We start from the raw sequence: 19,846 nt of genomic DNA, 5'->3' as shown, positions 1-19,846 counted from the left end.
GCATTCGTTCAACCATTGTGCGACAGCAGAACGGCTTGCTCTGCTGCAGGTGCATTGTTTGTTTCGCGTTGGATGAATAAGAGAGGAAACAAATGAGGTATTTTTAGGGTATTTATGGGTTTTTTGTTAGACGCGAGTAACTGTCCATCAACCTAATTCAGACGGTGGGAAAATGGATAAAGAGCGTTGTTTGCTTCACCTCTCACTTGACATTATGATCATTTGTTCAGTCTGTTAAAACGATGGGAATGAATGGTTTGTCAATTCGTTTTGTTTTTTTCCCCCTAAAGCCCATCCAATAACAGTTTTGTCCGCCTAAATGTAGGCAATGCAGTTTTTAGGTGCATTTTCTTTCGCTGTTAAGAATAAATGGGAAAACGAACATTTTGATCCATAAATCAAATAATCATTGACCCAGTCTAGTGCAGTATGATGCCTAGAAAATCTCCAAATGTGAACCGGATGCGGGTGAAAATGGCTCACCGACAAATTGTTGATTGAATGCCAACTGTGTCACTGAAGTCTCGCTGCGTCTCACGCCGGCTGTCGATCGGAATCGGATGCTGGATGTGTGTGTGTGTGTGTGGATGTGTCGGTGTGTTTTCCACCACCAACAACCGACAGGGTGGTCCGGGAAACCGAGACCAAGACGTGAGCCAAACTTAATTCGGTAAAGGTTACTTCAGCCGGTGATCACCCATCCGGATGGAAGAAATGCGCCTGGTCTGCCTGTGTGTGTGCCACTGGTGGTGGTCTATGATGAACTATTTTTGGACATTTCGAATACGGCCGCTCTCGGGGTCGGCTTCATTCAGACATGCACACACACACACACACACGCACAAGAAATGCCATGCACATCGACCGGTGGCGACGGCGTGTTGCATTGCTGCCGCACGTTATCCGACCCCTCGGCTGCTCGGTGGAAATTGTTTTCTTTTATATTTGACACGTAGTTTTCCCCCGGCGTTCGTGTGATTTTTTCTCCATTTTTGCGGCTCCTTCCCCGCGTCCCCCAGACTGCTGCTGCCGCTGCTGCTGACCCCATTGTGGCGGCAGAATTTAGTGCATGACGTACTGTTTTGTGTTTCGGGGGTTCTTCGCTTTTCGTTGTACACCTTTGCTGGGCGGGAGCCGGCGGAAAGGGATTGAAGAGGAAGAATATTTTACATTTTCCCTTTTGCCAGGGAAAAATATCGGGCATTAGGGCACTTACGGTTGAGGAGGGAAATTCAATCAGCACCAAACGTGGAGAGACAAAAACCAAAACGTAAACACGAAACAAGGGCGGAACGCTTCAAATACACACAGGTTTGTGGGTCCCAAAATTGGAAGTGATCCGTTTTTCAACACCCGCCCGTCCAGCTCTCTCTCCCTCGCCTCTCTCATCATCATAAATCAAGTCGGGTGGGGTTGATGGTCGGGGCGATGGAAGGAATATATGAGTACAGGTCATAATTTAGCCGGCAGTCGTAGAAGTTCAAACGCTTTTGCTGGGAAGCAAGGGGGGCAAGAACTCAATTTTGAATGTATAAGCAGCGAACACAGACCTCCCCTCTAGGGAACGTTCTCCTTTTACAGGTGGCTCACTAAATGGGCATTAAACGGTAATAAAATATAATGAGTCGTTTAGCGAACTTATGATATGGGAATGGAGCGCAGTATTACTGTTCGTGGCGTTCGTTTTTAAGGTTTATAATAATAATAAAAAAAAAATGCCCGTAAGAGGCCGATGAATGATCGAAAGACAAAGAAGGAGGAGGAAAACGGAGTCAGCCGAAAAAACAGTCGTGTGCTGTGCTCACAATGGTAGCGCAAGAAAAGTTCGTTAATATTTAAACGCTCGCTCTGACTATTGAATAATTTAATACGCCACACGAAACTCGTTATCTCAAGCTTGATGAATGTTTGGAACGAAAAAATTATGTAAAAAAGGCAAACTTTCGATTGCATGTTACCATGACATTGAACCCACCGAAACGAATGCACTGTGCAAACATATTTTACATCATCGTTTTTATCGGCCCTTTCGCAAGGAAAGGGAAAAGAAAGCAGTCTCGTTACGCTGCACCAACCGGCTCGGCGGGGAATTATTTTTCTGCCAGTTTGAACAAAAATCATTAGGAAAACCCCTAAAATGCAAAAGGCAGTAAAAAAAAATACGATGCACAAATAAACGGTTACTGATATGTTTCGTTTTTTCCGCGCACAAGCTCCCCGTGCGTACTTTTCGGCAAATCGGCTAACGGTGAAAGTAAGGGCTGCAAAGGAGAATGGCGCGCGCGCGCGAGGGGCCGTCACGAAGATGTTTTATTTGTTACTAAATCCACCCAGTACCCCGTCGCATTGTTTCCGCTGCACCGGCAAGCACAGGGGTTAACGTGTTTATAAGTCTCTAGCGTTTTGTAAGAAGCAATAATATATCCCGCGCTAGGAGAAAAAGGGTTTTTACGTGCGCTTGGATGCGTGCGAGACGGAAGACGGTGGGAAACTTTTTTGGTTTTTGTTTTCGTGTATTTTCTATCTTCCCTGCTGCTTCGTTCCTTACCTTATCGTTTTGCACCTTAACCGCCGTCGGTTGCGTTTGGGGATGTTATTTTATTATTAGAGTTACGCGCAGCTCATTAATACACACGCCGGCCACTAAAAACGCGAATGTAAAAATGGCGCGCTCTTTCCTGCTTCATTGCGTGTGTTTTTGTGTCTTTCTCTCTCTCCCTCTCGCGGTGTGTGTGTGTTTCTAATGAAGTGTAAGAGTGGAAGCTTGTTTAATAGATTTCTCCTTCGGCTGGGCCGTGTCTGTGTGTGCAATCTTGCGCGGTGCACCGGCGCACGTTGGGTCAAAATAGCGTGGTTTAGTGAACCGTGAAGACGCGCAACAACCTAGAGGAGAATAAAACAACAGTAAAAATATACACAGACAGACGATGCGATATATGCGATGCGATGCTGCTCATTAAATGTAGCTGGTACTTAAACGATTGTGAGCGAGTTTGTTGTACTTGCCGTGCAGTCGATGATGCTGCCCGAGAGGAGGAGGGGATGTTCGTGTTGCATCAGGGATTTCTTTGTGCTGTTTGTTGGTGTATCCGCTTTTGGACCCTACGTGGGGTTATAACAATTTAAAAAAAAACAATACGGTAATGATGATCACAGACGCGCAAGGCATGCGAGAAGCATAACGGGGAGTTATATGACGGGAAGGTTGACTTTGCTCGCAAAGGTTAAAAGCGTAGTTTGTATGTAGAGTGAAGTGCGCTTTTTTCGGGAGGAAAAATTCGTTTAAAAATAATGTACACGCTTCTGTTGCCCGGTCAATGCTGAAGCAGGCATGGTCTTACTGTTCTAGAACCCATAAACTAGCCGACCGTTCAAGGTCAGCAATTGCCCTCCTATTATTTATCTGCCAACCAACCAATTCGTACGTATCAAACGCATCGGTGCAATTGCCACACTCGCCTGCAATAAATTAGTGCAATGGATGTACAGTTTACCTCCACCCCCTTGCAACAGAACCTGGTATTGATGACGTGGTCCAGGCGCCAACCCGATTAGAACTTCCTATCATAACACAAACACACACACACACGCAGTCAGAGACGCACGAGACCTAGAACATAAATTTAAATTACGCATTTATATTCCGCATTTTGCTTGTGCGGAGGCTTTTGTTTTGCTTGTGCGGAGAGATCCCATGATTGCATGCTGCTGTTAGTCGTTGGGGTTAGAAACTGCAGCAGACCAAGCACGGCTGTGTGTCATCTAACCCTCAACAGTGAAATGACTGCGACCCAGTGGTAGCACTCGGAGGGATTCTTCCACAGCAAGCGAGAAAAAGGGTTCGTCTCCTGCGCGCCCTGGTCGTTGCAGTTGTGACCGAGGGCGTGCATCGGCACTGCATCGAATTAGCATATTGTTTTATAGAATTAGTACAAAAAAACCTCTTCGCCTCTGTATATTGTTCTGTCCTTGTCCATTCTTCTTCGGAGCATCCAATGTAGCAGCGAGTGAGGAAGATGGATTGATACTTTGTTAGCTTTCTCGGTTACCTGCTGTACATTTAATATGGAAAAATAGGGAGCGAGCAGCAGGAGAGGGGGAAAAGCATCGTTTTCCCACATGGCAAACCTCGCATGCACGCAGCACTGCGGCCCTAGACCCCTAAGAAATGACGCAGCCCTAACTGGTCGGTTGTTGTAGTCCAGGGGGATGTAACGAATGCTAATATCGAACTTAACATTCTAATTAAAATGCACCCCATGTGTGTGTGTGTGTGCGCGGCTGAATGGGAAGGGCGATCGAAGAAACTCTATACTGTGACCTACAAGAAGGGTCAACATCGGGAACACAGGTTGTGTTTTTTTTTTCGTACGTAATTGTTTATACAGTGTTTTATAAGCAGATTAACCTTTTGATCGTGATGAAGCAGTTGTTGTCGGCAAACATGTCGCATTACACCGTCGAAAGGTGTTTAAGAAGGGTATCCTTTCGATTGCTACTTCTTGTGGCGCTGTAGGAAATACGGGAAAGTGTGTGTGTGTGTTCTTGATTTGAATAATGTTAGCTTAGCGGCATGGCAGAACTAGGCGACATAATATTTAATTACTTATTTAGTGTGAGGGAAGAAGTTGGGTGAAACATTCACACGCTTGATGTCGTCAAACTGCTCTCTCTCTCTCACAATGCTCAGTGTTCAGTGTGCAACAATCTAATCGCCACGGATGCGTTTAAACTGTAACGTTCGTCCGGAGTTTGAAGTGGCGTATCGTATATCATCTTTCCACACATTGCCACACCGGACTGGTACACCGGACTAGCTGGCAGCCGGGCTTAAGTGGAGAACCACTTAAGGGTTTACAGTTTGAGGTTAAGGATATTATCGGTCGTGTGGTACGACTCTTTCCATGGAAAATGGAACGCAAAGCGTGTTTCTTTCAAACCCTTTAGCAACAAACATAACCCAACCCTTGGTTTTATGCACTTAATGTAGGATGTGTCTTCGGTCCTCCCGGCGACGGCGACGGTGACACAGAGGAGTGTACTTTGCTTTCACGGCCAGCCATACCGCCCGCCACGTGACGGGCAATTCCCATTCGGGTTGGCCGTTTGAGCTCTTCCATTCCACGTTTTCAAGTGCAAGAGCACACTTACTGATCGACCAGGCGCGGTAAAAGGGGCCGCAATCCGAAAAGGGTTGTACAAAAGACGAAATGCCGAAAGGTATAAAGAAACCATAGAAAAATTCTGACTGATATAAGCGGCCGCGTTCGTAACCTCGGACACTCTCCTACTTCTCTTCCATCCCTGGTGTGCGACTGTGTGTGTGTTGGTTTGTGTGCAAATGTCAACCTGGAAGGGACAAGTGTAGCCCCCTGCAAAGGTCAGACGAAGCGTGATTTGTTATCGATTAAATGAATAATATTAGCCGAAGGGCACATGAAAGGTTGGTCAGGTGGGATGGAGGGGTCTCCGGAATCGATTTCTCCCGCGTGTACAAAGAAATTTCTTTCCCTACAATGGTTGGCAGGTTTTGCCTGTTCTGCAACTCGTTTTTTTCCTACCACGTGACATAAAAAATAGTTAAAACCCACCAACAGCGTCCAGTTTGGCTGAAGACTTGCTGACCCACATACACCGTGCGCAAGTACGGTGGCGAGCAGTAGGTAGTGGCCAGTAGCGGCCCACATTTTGGAGGCCGCGGTACTTTGTGTTTTTTGCCCGGGCTCGCCTTTTCGCCGGAAGCAGAAAAAGGGTGTACCGCGTACATATTTTATGCTGATGAGCGTGTGTCCGGCACGAACTCTGGCAAAATCGATGCACTTTTCCGCAGCCCCTTTCTATCCGAGCAGGTTCCAATCGGTAATTAATGCTCACTCGATGCTCCGTGCATGAGATGTCCAGCGCTGAGGAGGTGGTTTGGAGGAATTGGAGGGAAAGAGTCTTAAGTACTAATTTTTAGTAGCACTTTCCTCGATCGAAGCCCATCAATGACTGGTTCCCCTGTGTGTAGCCCACTTTCATTGACGCTGGTGGAACTGGAGGCACAAGGAAAACCGAAAGTATCTAATGATATGCTCATGTGAAGGGAGTTCCCTGGGATCATCTTCATCTGCAAGTAGGATTTGAGGTTAGACTTTTTTTTGGTTGGTTGAAGGTATCAAGCAAATTCATCTAGAGATGATGGATTTGGTGCGATCAGTTCCAGATCACGAGGTCTGTACTTTGTCATTGGCTGTCCCTTTGATTAATCTAGCTTCTTGCACTGCTTCCAACATTTATAAGAGTTTATGGTTGATTGTAGTTTACGATCAATGATCCTTTGGACACCAGATCTACTTGCCTACAGCATTCCATCGGCTAATCGGCTTACTGTCAGCCACCCGTCCCCCCAATGGGTGGTGACTGATGGTGGAAGGACCTGAAGTCTTGGAGTCTATTCTATTGAAGTCTAACAAGCAATCGGGGCATTCCCGTGGTGGTTCTGGCTCGTTTGTCTGCAGCCATGTAAGGACAAAACGAGGTTGTACCATTTCAGATTTTCCAAATGCACACAAACACACACCCTTTGGGCCTACAAGATGTGTGTGTGTGTGCATGTATTCACCATGAACAGGCTCCGTGTTACGCTGATTGGTATCGCATTCGAAACGCGACACAAAACACAAATCGCGCCCTGTACTTCCAAGGAACGTGAGCTATGGCCGCCCGTCTCTTGTTGGTATCCGATTCCAGAGCGAATGCCCGAAGCAAATCTATTGTAGTTTAGCTGTTTAGTAACGATTTAACAGGCTGATTGACTTCCTTAAATCACACCCAAGCCCTCGTCAGTCAAACGCACGAAGGCAAAGAGGGTGGCACACATTCCAAGCAACCGCGTGAGACACGAGCGAGCGCCGCTACTGGTAGTTGGGCCCAGTTGGCCTAAGTTGGCAGCACTAACCAGCGGGACCTACTGACAGGTTAACGCCACCTTCTAATTGCAGTGTTTTCTGTTTTGTTGTCTTCTCGTTTCAGAATACGGCAGCAGAGGAGTGATCACCAGGGGCCAGAATGGAAGCGAACAGGCGGTAACATTTGCTCTTGCTGAATGTTAGACCTAATGATCGCTGTGGCTCACAGACAGGCTCGCTCTATAGTATGCTGACAATTTGTTGTTCCGTTTAGATACCCTGTTTGCGTGTGTGTGTGAATGTTTGAGAGTTCAACGTATAGAAATGAGTGTAGCTTTGTGCCACTAACCGCAAACCGATCACTTCCATCACACGATCTCTCAGGCAAGTGTAGAGCGAATTAGCCAATTCCATTGTAGTACCTGTGCCCCGTCTAAACGAAACGTGTGCCCCGAGAAGCGGCACAAGTGCCCGAAGATGTTGGACACGATAAGCAGGAGACGGAAGGACGACGAACAACCACACACAACGAACGGTGGTGGTAGGAGGCTGCCGCTACGCAGTACCCACCGGACGATGCACCTGACGGAAGGCGTTCTAGCGGCAGCAGCACTGTTCATCATCAGTCAGTGCGTCGTACGCGTTGACAGTTGGGTGCCAGATGTCCAGAGCAAGATACGCATCCCATACGGTAAGTGCGTAAGCGAGCTGTTGTCAGAATGCGTATGTCGATTTATTGCGGCTGTGTAGATATTGTGTAAGACTATTCTTCCGGGGTTTGGACGCGGGTGCTGGACGTGCAACTCCTCTTCTACAACGTGACAAATGAAGCGACTTTCAGGTGACGGTAGTTTGAGCAGACGTCCGACGGTTGTTTGGTTTCCAGTAATTTAAATTAATTGGCGTCAAAAGAGAATTAAGTCTCGCTCCCTCTCTCTCCCTCGCCGAAAATCGTATCGAATGACAGTGATCAGGGTCGGAACTCGTATTTTAAAACCCGCCTAAAGCACAACACCCATAAGACTCCAAGACATCGCCCCATGTGGGTTGGGCGAAGTTGTTCTTTAGATTCGGGGGAACTGTACGCTTCAAAGAACGAACTTCAAGGGGTTCTCCCGGTGGCAGTTTTACGATGATGGTCTGTTCTCGAAGTTTGAACGCTCCTCTAATTTCACCCCAGCCAGATTAGCTTTAATACTTATTAGAATGTTTTAATTTTATGAGAATTGGAGTTCTCAGAGTTTTTATTACCTTTTTTCTTTTGAACCGGGAAGAACTATTCGCTTTTAAGTTGTCACTTTCCTTCAAGGGTGGCTTTGAATGTGAGTCAGAACACGCTATCGGAAGAACATGACTGGTACTACCTTACTGTAGGCTCCTGGTCCAGGTGCTTTGATCGAAACGTCGATAGAAGTGTGGCAATTAGTGTGCTGGCGAGGGGCAGTCTCTAATTTCACTTACGTGACAATTTCCAATCACACGCTTCGGCGTACACGCGACGAGATTGTTTCGCTTTTATTTATTCGCTTTTTTGGTGTCGCGCCTCGCAGCGGAAGTTCCGTCCGTTGGAATACAATCATTCGCTCTCTTTGGTGCTTTGCGTGTTGCGTTTTTTGTTGTTGTAATTTGAAAGCACACCTCTTCTCCCTTCTCGTGTGTAATAGCGATCTTGTACCATGACCGTGTGCATATTTGTGTTTCATTTGTGGTGCGAGGTGGGTGCGATCCAGGGGGAGCGCGTAATGCAATTTTCGGTTAACGGGTTATTTGTCCATGGTAATGAACCTTTTGGCCACACGCGCCTGGTGGTTTCTCTTTTGAATGCATCCCTTACGGCCAGTTGTGTCTGTGTCTGTGGATCCATAATTGATGTCCCCCCAGCCCAGTCGAATCTTCTTGTGGCACCGAATGATGTCAACAGTCTCGGGCCCCGTCACGCGGGCTCGTTTGCATCGATACTACCCCCTAGCTCCATGATATTGCTGTTGCTGGTAGTGGCGTGCCTCTGTCACACTAAATACTCTGCTTTCTATTGTTTACTATAAAGCATGATAAACAAAATTTGTAAATATTTGCTTCGTTCCTTTCTGCGTGGTGTGTTGCGTGGGGAAGGATCGGTTTTTGGTGTGTGTGTGGCACGCTTTTGGTGTGTTTTTGTTACCGTTTGGCATGTAGATGGCGTCTCCCAACGAAAGGAGAAACTCCCTTTTTTATTCTTCTTCTTCTTTTGACATGACCCACTCCTCTTCGCTTGCTGACTAGCCCCGGTGGAAGTGTTGTGGGGTCGGTTTTCTTTTTTGAGAAATAGGAGGAGTGTGCGTTTGAATTTTAATTAGTTTCGGACAGTTTCGGCGTCTGCGTTAATCCATTATAGAAACCAAAAAACTAAAACCCCCCGAAAACGATCTGTCAAAACATCAATACTAAGTGGACAGGGAGAGAGAGAGCATAGCTCCGGGTCGGTGTGAAAGGTGATTGCGGAGAACGGCGAATCAATGCGCTTGTTTTAGGGAGGTTAATGGCGGCAACACAACAGTAAAGGCAACTGTGGTATGCTGCATCGACTTGAGGCAACTGACAACACACCACGTTGAAGGGACAAAAGTACTACACATTAACCGCAAGAGACCAAACACACACACACTCGTTAAGACGCCAATGGTTTTGTGGTTGGTTTTTGCGCGCCACGGATTTGTTTATGTTACACGATCGTGGTGGATGGTGGATGGCAGCGGAGGAGAGTATTTGGTTCTCGCTCACTTATGCACCGCGACCGACGACCGGGGGTGGGTATCGAGTTTCTTGGCGAAGCTGCGATTTTTAGCGCGGGAAGCTGGCGTAGCGGCGGCGGCAGCGGGCGCAAAAACATCAGCCCGTGTCACGCACGGTCCGGACGCGTCGTAAATCGGGTGTAGTTGGGGCACGACGGCAGCTGGGGTCTTGAGTGCAGCGTTTGTGTCTTTATGTCTCAAACACTTGACTCAATCCTTCAACCGTGCGCAATCGGTTGTGCAATCTCAGGGAACTTTTGGCCTGGCCACTGTTCTGCTGCCGGCTGCCGCCGACTTCTCAGCGCACAACAATCGGTCCGAAGGGGCTAAATCCGGGGGCAAGCAAAGGTGGGAAATGGGGCTGGTGTGGCGCAGCTCCATAGACACACACACACACACACACACACACACATCGCGTCGCTAACCATCAGGTCCGGCGAAGCGCCAATGAAGTCAAGCGATCGTCGTGAGATCTGCAAACAACCGCACAATCCGTGACCCAACCGTCCGCCGTGGTGTCTATTTAATGGTGAAACGGATGGAAACAGTCGCTTCATACACAGCAGCAGTGCTTTCTTTCATAATACCATTAAACTTAACGGGGGTTTTCGGTAAAGGGGCATGCATGATCTGCCCGAGAAGAGACACACTCACGCGCATGTAGTGTTGTTTTTTCGGCGCGCAAGTTTGTTGAACGATCTTTGCGCCACCTCTGGGCGCACTTTGCGCGCATCTACGATTGCCAATAATGTATGTGCTGCTGGCTGTGTGCTTTTTTTCGAGTCTGTTTACACGAGGGGTCGAAAGCCCTCCACTATTGACACATCGCCGTTGGATGACAGGTGTGAAAGATAAACACATCGCTCTCCAAAGGGGTTGCGATAGTGGTTTACGCATTTCGCATGAAGCGCGGGCCCTCCGACTCCAACGCCAAAGATAAGGTGTGATGTATCGCAACAGGAAATCGGCACTCGTTTTCGCTGTGATTTCTGTGCCCATGGCACATGATGAAACTAAACGGAGCTCCAACACTTGCATTGGAGCTGGAGCTGCTAGTTCTGGGTAGATCCACTCATCCTATTGGGAAGATAACATCAGGGAGACCCCTTTCCAAGGCGAGATCGAGCGCACGTGCGGAGAGATGTGCATGATCCAAACAGCTGAAACGCGCAACAACAACTGCCGGCAAGACTGCTGGATCTTCCCAAAGGCATAATAATCCCACGAGTTATCACGTTGTAAACTCTACAATGATATACACTTACCAGCGCACGATGTTATTCATCATGCAATCATGGGGTGTGATGCAATTTTATCACTCTATTCTTACCGTACCGGGGTGGCATTCTTGGGCGTCTGATGAGAACCTCGCTGCATAGATCGTGGTCTTTTTCCCTAGTGTCTTGCCTATGATGACCTCATTAGCAGCGTGTCCGTGACGTGAGTGCTGGCTGTTTAGACATTAGGTGATGGGAGATGTAATGCTGTGATAATGAAGCTTAGTGGAGAACAGCAAGAAAGAATACAAAAAAACGGACCTAAAAACGGGTGCGGGAACTCCACGAGGACTCCTAAGGAGAGAGAGAGAGCGAAAGAGGGACGTGATGCTGAGCGAATTGCCTATCCCCATGAGCGTTTCTGGATCAACTGCCCGGAAAGCTCTGAAGTGGGTCACATAGAAAGGCATGAAGTCACGGAGTGTTCTTCCGCCTTGCCTAGCTTTACAGACGTGTGGAGCTCGAGGAGCCCTTTGTACACACGCCGGGAACACCAGGTACTGGGTTCTCCAAAAACAGCTCTAGCGGAGGAATTCTCCTGGTGGAGGGTTTGCCTTTCTACTTTCACCTTTCAGAGCTTAGACACCATCATCACCACCGTGTCGTGGATAGCTTGACTGGCGTAAAATTTGATTCGACATTGCGCCATTCTTTCTCTTTCCTTTCCGCCTTCCGTATGTGATGATCGTATGTGAAGATTTCCTCACAGGCCTGGGAACACCGAAGATCGCGATAGGGAGTAAGAGAAACATCAAACAAACATGCAGATGGGTTTGTCGAATGAGTGGAGTGTGTGTGTCGTTAGGCTCTAGATTGTCGTCATCCCGACCGGTTTTGTTTTGTGTTGTTTGGAAGCGAATTTTCTCCAAAAAAAAGTGTGTGTCCACCCTTTGGAGTGTGTGTATCTAAGTGTCTGTCATATCTCATCTTCCGACGCACGTTTGCTCCAAAGATCTGGGAGGGCTCCTCTTATGCCTCAGCCTCTGCCCAAACACACACACTCTGACTGACTCAGTCAGGTCAACTCTTCGATTTGTTTGTTAAATGTCAGCCGAACAGGGTCGGCCTATCGCACAGCTCACAGTGACTATCTGTCTCGTTACGCCTATAAATCGACTCCAACTTCGCATCGTGGAGCACAACACACACACGCACCGCCTGTGCCCGCTGTACCGTTTTCGCACCGTGCGGTGTCGCCGCAGTCGGATTTCTTTTGGCACGCAACCTGAAAACCCGATGGCCATAAGAAGCGATTTTGAATACTAATCACCCACAGGGCGGGCAGCGATATTCCAACCCCCGACCCATACTCCTCCGACCCTCCCTTTGGGTTTGTTTGCTTCTATCGTTGATAGACGCTTCACCATTAAAAAACCTGATTCGATGAATATTAATATTTGTCGTATCGAGAGTTGTTGCCGTACCTTTTCGGCAAGCATATCTTCGTCTTTGGTGTGTGCGTGTGTCTTCAGAACCTGGCCATCTTCTTCTGAAGCACCACGTCCAAATGCACCAGGCAAGCACGAGAGTGTTAAAGGGAACGAGGACAAACGCTCGTAAAGCTCATCTGAATATTGCTGTTCGATAAATCGCTGCAGCAGTCGTAAGTTAGTCTTTTTAAGTGTTTTAAATTAGTGACATATGAACCACCCGGTCGTGATGCCGCACCGAAACCTCGACCACCGAAACTTCGCACTGTGGCGGCGACTGTTTCGCGCCTAATCTTGTGACTCCCTGATGTCTTGGGAGCTTTTGAATTGTTCGCTCACGGCCGGCAATTTGTCGCAAATAAATCGACGCCATTGTTGTATCTTAGCGTATGGACTATTTTATTTGCTTTTATTATCTATTTTATTTGCTAATTTAAATTTTCTTACTTCTTTCAGATGCTACCGTGCCGTCCTTTTTCGGCAACAGTACCGATTACTTCAAGCTGCTGGATGCGAACGAGCAGTACATACTGATCGGCGCCCGGAATGCGGTGTACAACATCTCGATCGATCGGCTGGTGGAGCTGCCGGGCCAGCGGATCAGCTGGCCATCGTCCGACGCCCACCGGGAGCTGTGCACGCTGAAGGGCAAGCACGAGCAGGACTGCCAGAACTACATCCGCGTGTTTGCGCGCATCAATGCGAACCGCATCATGGTGTGCGGCACGAACTCGTTCAAACCCCTGTGTCGCTACTACAACGTCCTGCCGGGCAATGGGTCGCTGGTGTACGATAACAACGAGCTAGAAGCGCAGGGCCGCTGCCCGTACAATCCGCAGCATAACAGCACGTACGTGTACACCGATGGGCAGCTGTACTCGGCCACGGTGGCGGACTTTTCCGGCGCGGATGCGCTGATCTACCGGGAGCCGCAGCGGACGGAGCAGTTTGACAGCAAGCAGCTCAACCAGCCCGCGTTTGTCAGCGCGATCGAGTACAACGGGTACGTGATGTTTTTCTACCGCGAGGTCGCGATGGAGTACATGAACTGCGGCAAGGCCATCTACTCCCGGGTGAGCCGGGTGTGCAAGAACGATAAGGGTGGACCGTACCCGTTCCAGGACAAGTGGACCTCGTTCCTGAAGGCACGGCTAAACTGTTCCATTCCCGGCGAATATCCGTTCTACTTCGATGAGCTACGTGAGTATTTACACCGATGATGATGAACCGGAAATGTTACTGAACACGTGTGGCTAATGATAATTTCCTCTTCTTCTTTCCCCCCCATCAAACAGAGGCGACCACGAACGCGATCAGCGGCACGTACGGCGGTGTGCGGAACAAGATCATCTACGGCATTATGACGACGCCGGAAAACGCTATCGGCGGATCGGCCGTGTGTGCCTTCTCGGTGGAGGACATCATGGAAGCGTTCGAGGGACCGTTCAAGGCGCAGCGCGACATCCACTCGAACTGGCTGCAGGTGCCGCCGAGCGCGGTGCCCGAACCGCGCCCGGGCAAGTGTGTGGACGATAGCCGTACGCTCCCGAAGGCGCTGGTCAACTTCGTCAAGACGAACAACCTGATGGACAGCTCGGTACCGTCGGTACACTCGCGGCCCGTCTTTACGCGCGTCAGCCTGTACTATCGCCTGTCGGCGATTGCGGTCGATCCGCAGGTGAAGGCACTGGACGGCCAGCGGTACGATGTGATCTTTGTCGGCACGAACGACGGCAAGGTGATCAAGTTCGTGAACATCCTGTCGGCGAACACGTCGGACGATGTGCGCACGGTGGTGATCAGCGAGACGCAAGCGTTCCCGCCCGGCACGAAGATCAACGAGATGACGATTTCGAAGAAGAACGCGGCCCTGATCGTGATCAGCAGCGGGAAGATCATTTCACTGCCGCTGCACACCTGCAACGAGCACAGCTTCAAGACGTGCCGCAAGTGTTTGGATCTGCAGGATCCGTACTGTGCGTGGGACGACCTGAATCGGGACTGCAAACCGATCGACGAGGTGCATGCGTCCGGGGCGCCGATCGATCAGTTCTACCAGCGGTTGGATGGGGAGCGCATCGGGGAGATTTGCAGGAAGTACGACCATCAGGAGCCGACGGTACACACGTACGAGGATAACGATGTGTACACGCGGGTGGATGGGTCCGGGGCGGTGGAAAAGCCGGACAAATCGTTCGACCAGCGCAATGTGCTGATCGTGCACGCGAACCATGGTACGGTGTCGTCGGTGGGGCCGGAAGATATCGACAACGAGATATCGATGTCGTCGGTGGAAGGTGACGAGCAAACGAACCGGATCATCAATACGCTGCAGTACCAGCCGAAGCCGGGTAAGTTTTTTGTTTGTAGAGGCAGAGAGAGATAGAGAGAGAGAGAGAGAGAGAGTCTGTCATAGCAGCATGCTAATGATTGATGACAGACCAAGCGTTGTTGATAAACGACTTCGACCCGTTTTGCAGTGGCGCATTCTATAAAAGGCACGAGGGGCGGGATGCCGTTAAAAATGAGTGTTTGTGTGTGTGTGTCACACCCTCCCAAACCATTGGCACGGTTCAACCCCGTTAATCGTCGCAAGCGGCTTGGTTGCGCGTCTTGGTTTGCGCAAAAGTGTTAAATTTGTAACAACGTGTTTTTTTTTTGTTGACGAGCGCTCTGTTGCGCTGTGGTTTAACCATTTAAATTTTTCGCTTTCGTGTGCAGTTTTCACCGATTCCATTCAGGAGTATTCAAGCAGGAACTGATGTTTTTCTACTTCTGTTTTTTTCGGTTACTGTGTGCGATTTCATATGTTTCTTTTGTGAATGAAAAGACATCGTTTTTTGTTAAGTGTGTTGCACACAGTTGCTCACAGTTGAGTCTGTTTTTACTTTCCCCAAACTGCGTTGGGTTGGGCGCGGTGTGGATCTGGGCGTGGGTTTTGTTTTGGCACGATGTGTCCCACTTTCGGCACGGTACGCCCAACCACACCACCACCGGTGCGGTGTCAGAAGGTAACCAACCCCATGCACTTGTCCGCCCTTATTTTTTTACAACGATCCACTTCTCTTTTTTTAATCCAATATTTTACACCATAACGTGTCGTTTGGGTGTGTGTTTTTTGTGTGTTTTTATTTTGTACAGCACACGACAGGGTACGAGAAGTGGAACGGAGCTAGCCTTTAAAAAATTGCAACAACTGCAGCTGTATGTTTAGCGTTCTGTTTGTTTTTTCTTAGTTTGATTTAGACTTTCAATTTGCAATTCGATTGCCGTTTCGTTCTAATGAGGTCATTTAACAACAACTTTAACAACGTCAACAACAATCGCAATGCGTTATTAATGTGTTCTATTTTCCGTTCTCAATTACAGATACATTCGTGAAGCAAAATGTGCTATCGGCAACACCGAACCTGATATCGCTACTGTTAGGTTTCATCGTGACCGTGATGGTGAGCGTTGGAGTGGGCTGTCTCTTCATGCGCCATCTAATGCTGAAGAAAGGGCAGGGAGGATGCGAGCACCGCAATCAGCTGCACTGGTGAGTACGACCGGGCACGTTTGCAGATGCAACTGAGTGTGCAATAATTAATGTGATCTATATCCCCGTTCCAGGCAAAGCGGCAAAAGCCTCTCGATGCTGTCCCAGACGCGCACGAGCGGCAAAGACGTGAACCTGCTAATGAACACGACCAACCAGTACCACACGCAGCAGCAAGCGATCGTGCAGCAGCTGCAGCAGCACCATCAGAACAACTGCAAGGATAATATCGACTTTGACTACAAGGACCGCAGCGTGGAGTGCAAAAACTCGACGGAAAATCTCGAGAAGGACATCAGCAAAGGGATGGGCACGCTGCAGAAGGTGAAAAAGACGTACATATGATTTACTGCTGTGCTACTAAACAACCAAACACCGTCTTACACCCGTCCGGATGGCGTTGTTGGTGGCGGCGGTGGGTGACCCATTTTTTTATTAGAAGACCCCATTTCCTTCTTACATACGCTCTGGCGATGGGCGACGGTGTGTCTGACTCTTCTGCTCACAACCCTCCATCTTTTCCATATCTCGAGGAAGGTATTCTTTCTCCCTCCCACCCATGCACTACGAAGAGGGGGTAAAGACACACAAAACCTCGAGCGACGCTTCTTTTCTACTTCTTTTGGTGGTTGGTATATTAAGCTCTGTGTATTGTATGTGGGGATCATTTTAACCCAGCGCTCTCTCGGAGAAGATCCGCCACGGAAAAGGATAAGAGTAAAGACGAATCCATTCTAAGTACACCATTGAAAATCGAAGCACAATCGAGGCTCTGAGCCAAATTTGTTAGGGGAAAAAGCATTTCAGACATAAAAGCAAAAACCCTCCAGGTCTCCAAGACATCCAGACACAGATGCCGGTCAGGTTCTCAGTAAAGGTTCCGGTTCGACTTCATCCCGGTTGTTTGCGATTTTGTTATGGTGAACGGAATGGAATGTTTAAGGTAACTACTCTCTCGCTCTTTGAAATGGCTATTTAGCACTACAACTTCTTAACGATCTCCTAATACGCATGCATGTACTGTGGTTAAACCCTTCTAATACGCTCTTACAGCTCTTAAAGAGTGCTAAGTGCTAATATCAATCGAAATACACACTCTGGCTAACAGGCGCTTTCTATTGTAAACTGACAAAACGCGGCAAATGCGTGAAGAAGTAAGAAACTTCCGTCCCTATAATTGGCCCCTCATCTTCTGTCTGCTAACCAAAAATGTGCTTCTCATTCTCCGTGGGCAATTTCTTTTATTAATTTATTACTTCTATCTAAAGCTTCTTTCTGTCGAGCACAAACACGTCTTAATCCTCTTGCTTGGAAGTGATCATTTGTGTCTGTGATTAACGTTTGTTTCAATGTTCCTTTCTGAATACTATTAACAACAAGTGCCTTGTCTTTTCGCTGGCATGCTACTAATGTCAAACCGAGAGAAACGAACCTTCGAACCTAAACGAACGAACGTACTATTTTTTTTTCTCCATTCCGTTCCCATAACTACAGACTCGCCACTTGAAGACGTTTAAACCGTAAAACAAGGGAAACGAGCCCCAAGTGTCCATTTGGATGCACTCCAATAGCGTTCGGGGAAGCATCCGAGAGAGTGTGTGTTTGTGTGTGTGTAACCTGCATGCAAAAAAAAACGAAATATGCCAACCATAACTGAAATCGAAGTGAAGCAGCTCGTGAGAAGTCAGCTTTTTTCTTCTATATTGTAAATGTGTGCCCTCCCCCCACCAGAAGACGGTAGTCAGCCCAGTTTTGATCGAGGAAAGTGACAGGAGAGTGAGACTGTGTGCCTAGCACGAAAACTCCCATTGCAAAGTCCTTTATTTGGTGCGTTGATGAGATGAAACGCACCTCCCCCCCCCCCCCCTTTGCACAGAAAGTGCCTCCAGCGCCGGTTGTTGTGGGTTGGCAGGGCACGGAACGGGAGCCAGCTGAACGAACACCCCCGCCTTCCCAGCGTCTAGCGTCTACGTTCTGCAACTGCGAATTCGTTCTTGCGAAAACTTATGCGTTCCAATCAAAAAGCGAGCCGAGCTCGTGTCGTTTAGGAGATAAGAAGGTAAACAAAAAATTGTAAAAAACATACAGTATCCCCACGAATGGATACGAACGGGACGGGCAGGGTGGTCCAGCATCCCCTCGGGCCTGTCCCCCCCATTTATCACATGCGAGAGTTGAGCTGCCAGGAGGAAGAGAGGCAGTATGGTGACGATATTTGAACAATTCTTTTCATTACATTAATGACCATTAATTTCGAGTAAGCTTAGGTCAGATAGAGATTAAAGCAAAGGATTCCCTGTACAGAGTAAAGGAAAAGAAAGGCAAAAAAAGCCCGCGATAATAGGACCCAACAGTAGCGCAGCGTACGAGCAATACAGATCGCGCTGCAATGTTAGTGAATGTTTTTTAAAACTTCTTTATACAATATCGATGATAATGGATAATGTTATTTTACAATGAAGCTCTCCCACGTCTATAGGTTAATAACGATATCATTATGTCGATCGTAAATAATTCAGCTGTACAAACGAAACAAAACAAAAACCGAAACCGATTACAAATAGCTATGAAGCAGAGGATGTCCGTATTTCCAAACTCCAAGGGGAGCAATGTTCGGCGCTAACGTTGATACGTTTTATTTAATTATTTTGCTCAAGAATCTCTGTCAAGAAACAGTACTGAATGTACTGTTGGTGCAAGCAAATGCTGACAAAAAAAAATACTCCTTCGACTGTTACACGTGTTTAGCCGTTTCGTTTCGGATACGTTCGGTACGTTTGTGTTTGTTTGTTTATTGTTTTTTTTTATGTCGTATTAGCCCACCTTATGTTTTGTTTTATTTTATACTTTGAAACAACAAACGACCGAAGAAACAAACGAGCAAGCAACGCAGTGGCTTTAAGTTTTAAGCGTGAGATGAATTAATGTATGCCACGTTGATTGCAAACCCCAACAAATAGGCAGCAAACACGTGATGCATCACTCGAATGCTTGCAATAATAGTGGAACAAAAACATAGATACGTCATTTATACAGTAACGGAAACATTATAATAGGAATAGGCATTTGCGCGCTAGCCGATGAAGGATGTAGTGATAAAAAAAGGCAATGGAAAACGGCGATAAGGCTAAGGATAATGGAGAAGGATGGCGAAACAGGCGAAACAATGTGATAAAAATGAGTATTTTAATTATTTTTTTTCGAGCCTCAACGTCTTCTCCAACACGATTGTAAACGATTATGTGTGTGTGTGTGCGCGAAAATTGTATGGATGTGTTTTAGTGTAGTAAGTGTGTGTGTGTATGTGTACGTGAGCGTAATAATTGTTACAACTTGCAGTAGCTAGTAGGGACGACGTAACGCTGATTTTTAATAGTGAAAGAGCTGCCGCCTCATGTCATTAGTAAAAGAGCTTATGCAGAAATGTGCCCAACCCTCCCCAGCACAGTTCTGAGTTTAACTATTTAAATAAGCAAAACAACAAAAACAAAAAAATGCCTTCAACAGACTATCCGGAGAAGCACACTCCACGAGCACGAGGACAGAACGACGGCAAAAACGCTTGCTCCTGGACAGTGTTTTTGCGATTCCAATTAGTGCCTGGTGGTATAAGCTGCAAGCAAAACAAAGGATACCAACAAGCAGCAATTAATAGCAAACAAATGAGTCTTTTGGAGGGGCTACCGGCTAATTAGCGATAAGGTGAAAAGTGCAACTAGCGATAGTAATAACTAGCAATAGAGACAGATAAGGAATTCGTAACAGACTCTCAACAATCAGTGAAAAGTCCATCGATAGCGTTTGAAAGCGATATACATGATGCATACATAGTAATGGTAAACAGCCCGTGTCTTACTGTAAATATACTTGGACGATCGAAATAAAAAGTGAATAAATTGTGATCGAATGTGTGCAATTTTTTTAAATGGAGAAATGGTAT

General features: G+C 47.5%; 1 protein-coding gene across 7 annotated transcripts in view; it reads left to right on the top strand.

The window, feature by feature from the left end:
* Positions 1-19,808, top strand: part of LOC120961331 (semaphorin-1A) — a 94,521-nt gene extending 74,713 nt beyond the window's left edge. For 4 of the 7 annotated variants that reach the window (XM_040385042.2, XM_040385039.2, XM_049607733.1 and 1 more), the window contains 6 exons: positions 7,015-7,581; positions 12,825-13,568; positions 13,664-14,719; positions 15,738-15,906; positions 15,981-16,230; positions 17,401-19,808. In XM_040385042.2, coding sequence (XP_040240976.2) covers positions 7,368-7,581; positions 12,825-13,568; positions 13,664-14,719; positions 15,738-15,906; positions 15,981-16,230; positions 17,401-17,430 — 2,463 coding nt within the window. In that variant the 5' untranslated portion in view covers positions 7,015-7,367 and the 3' untranslated portion in view covers positions 17,431-19,808. Of the gene's footprint in view, positions 1-6,810; positions 6,903-6,983; positions 7,582-12,824; positions 13,569-13,663; positions 14,720-15,737; positions 15,907-15,980 lie in introns of those variants that run through there. The other 3 variants (XM_040385041.2, XM_049607734.1, XM_049607735.1) reach the window with 3 other exon arrangements.
* Positions 19,809-19,846: the final 38 nt, after the last annotated feature.

This window comes from Anopheles coluzzii, chromosome 2 (genome assembly GCF_943734685.1).
Source record: "Anopheles coluzzii chromosome 2, AcolN3, whole genome shotgun sequence".
Lineage (NCBI taxonomy): Eukaryota > Metazoa > Arthropoda > Insecta > Diptera > Culicidae > Anopheles > Anopheles coluzzii.
This window is presented reverse-complemented; position numbering and strand designations above follow the sequence as displayed.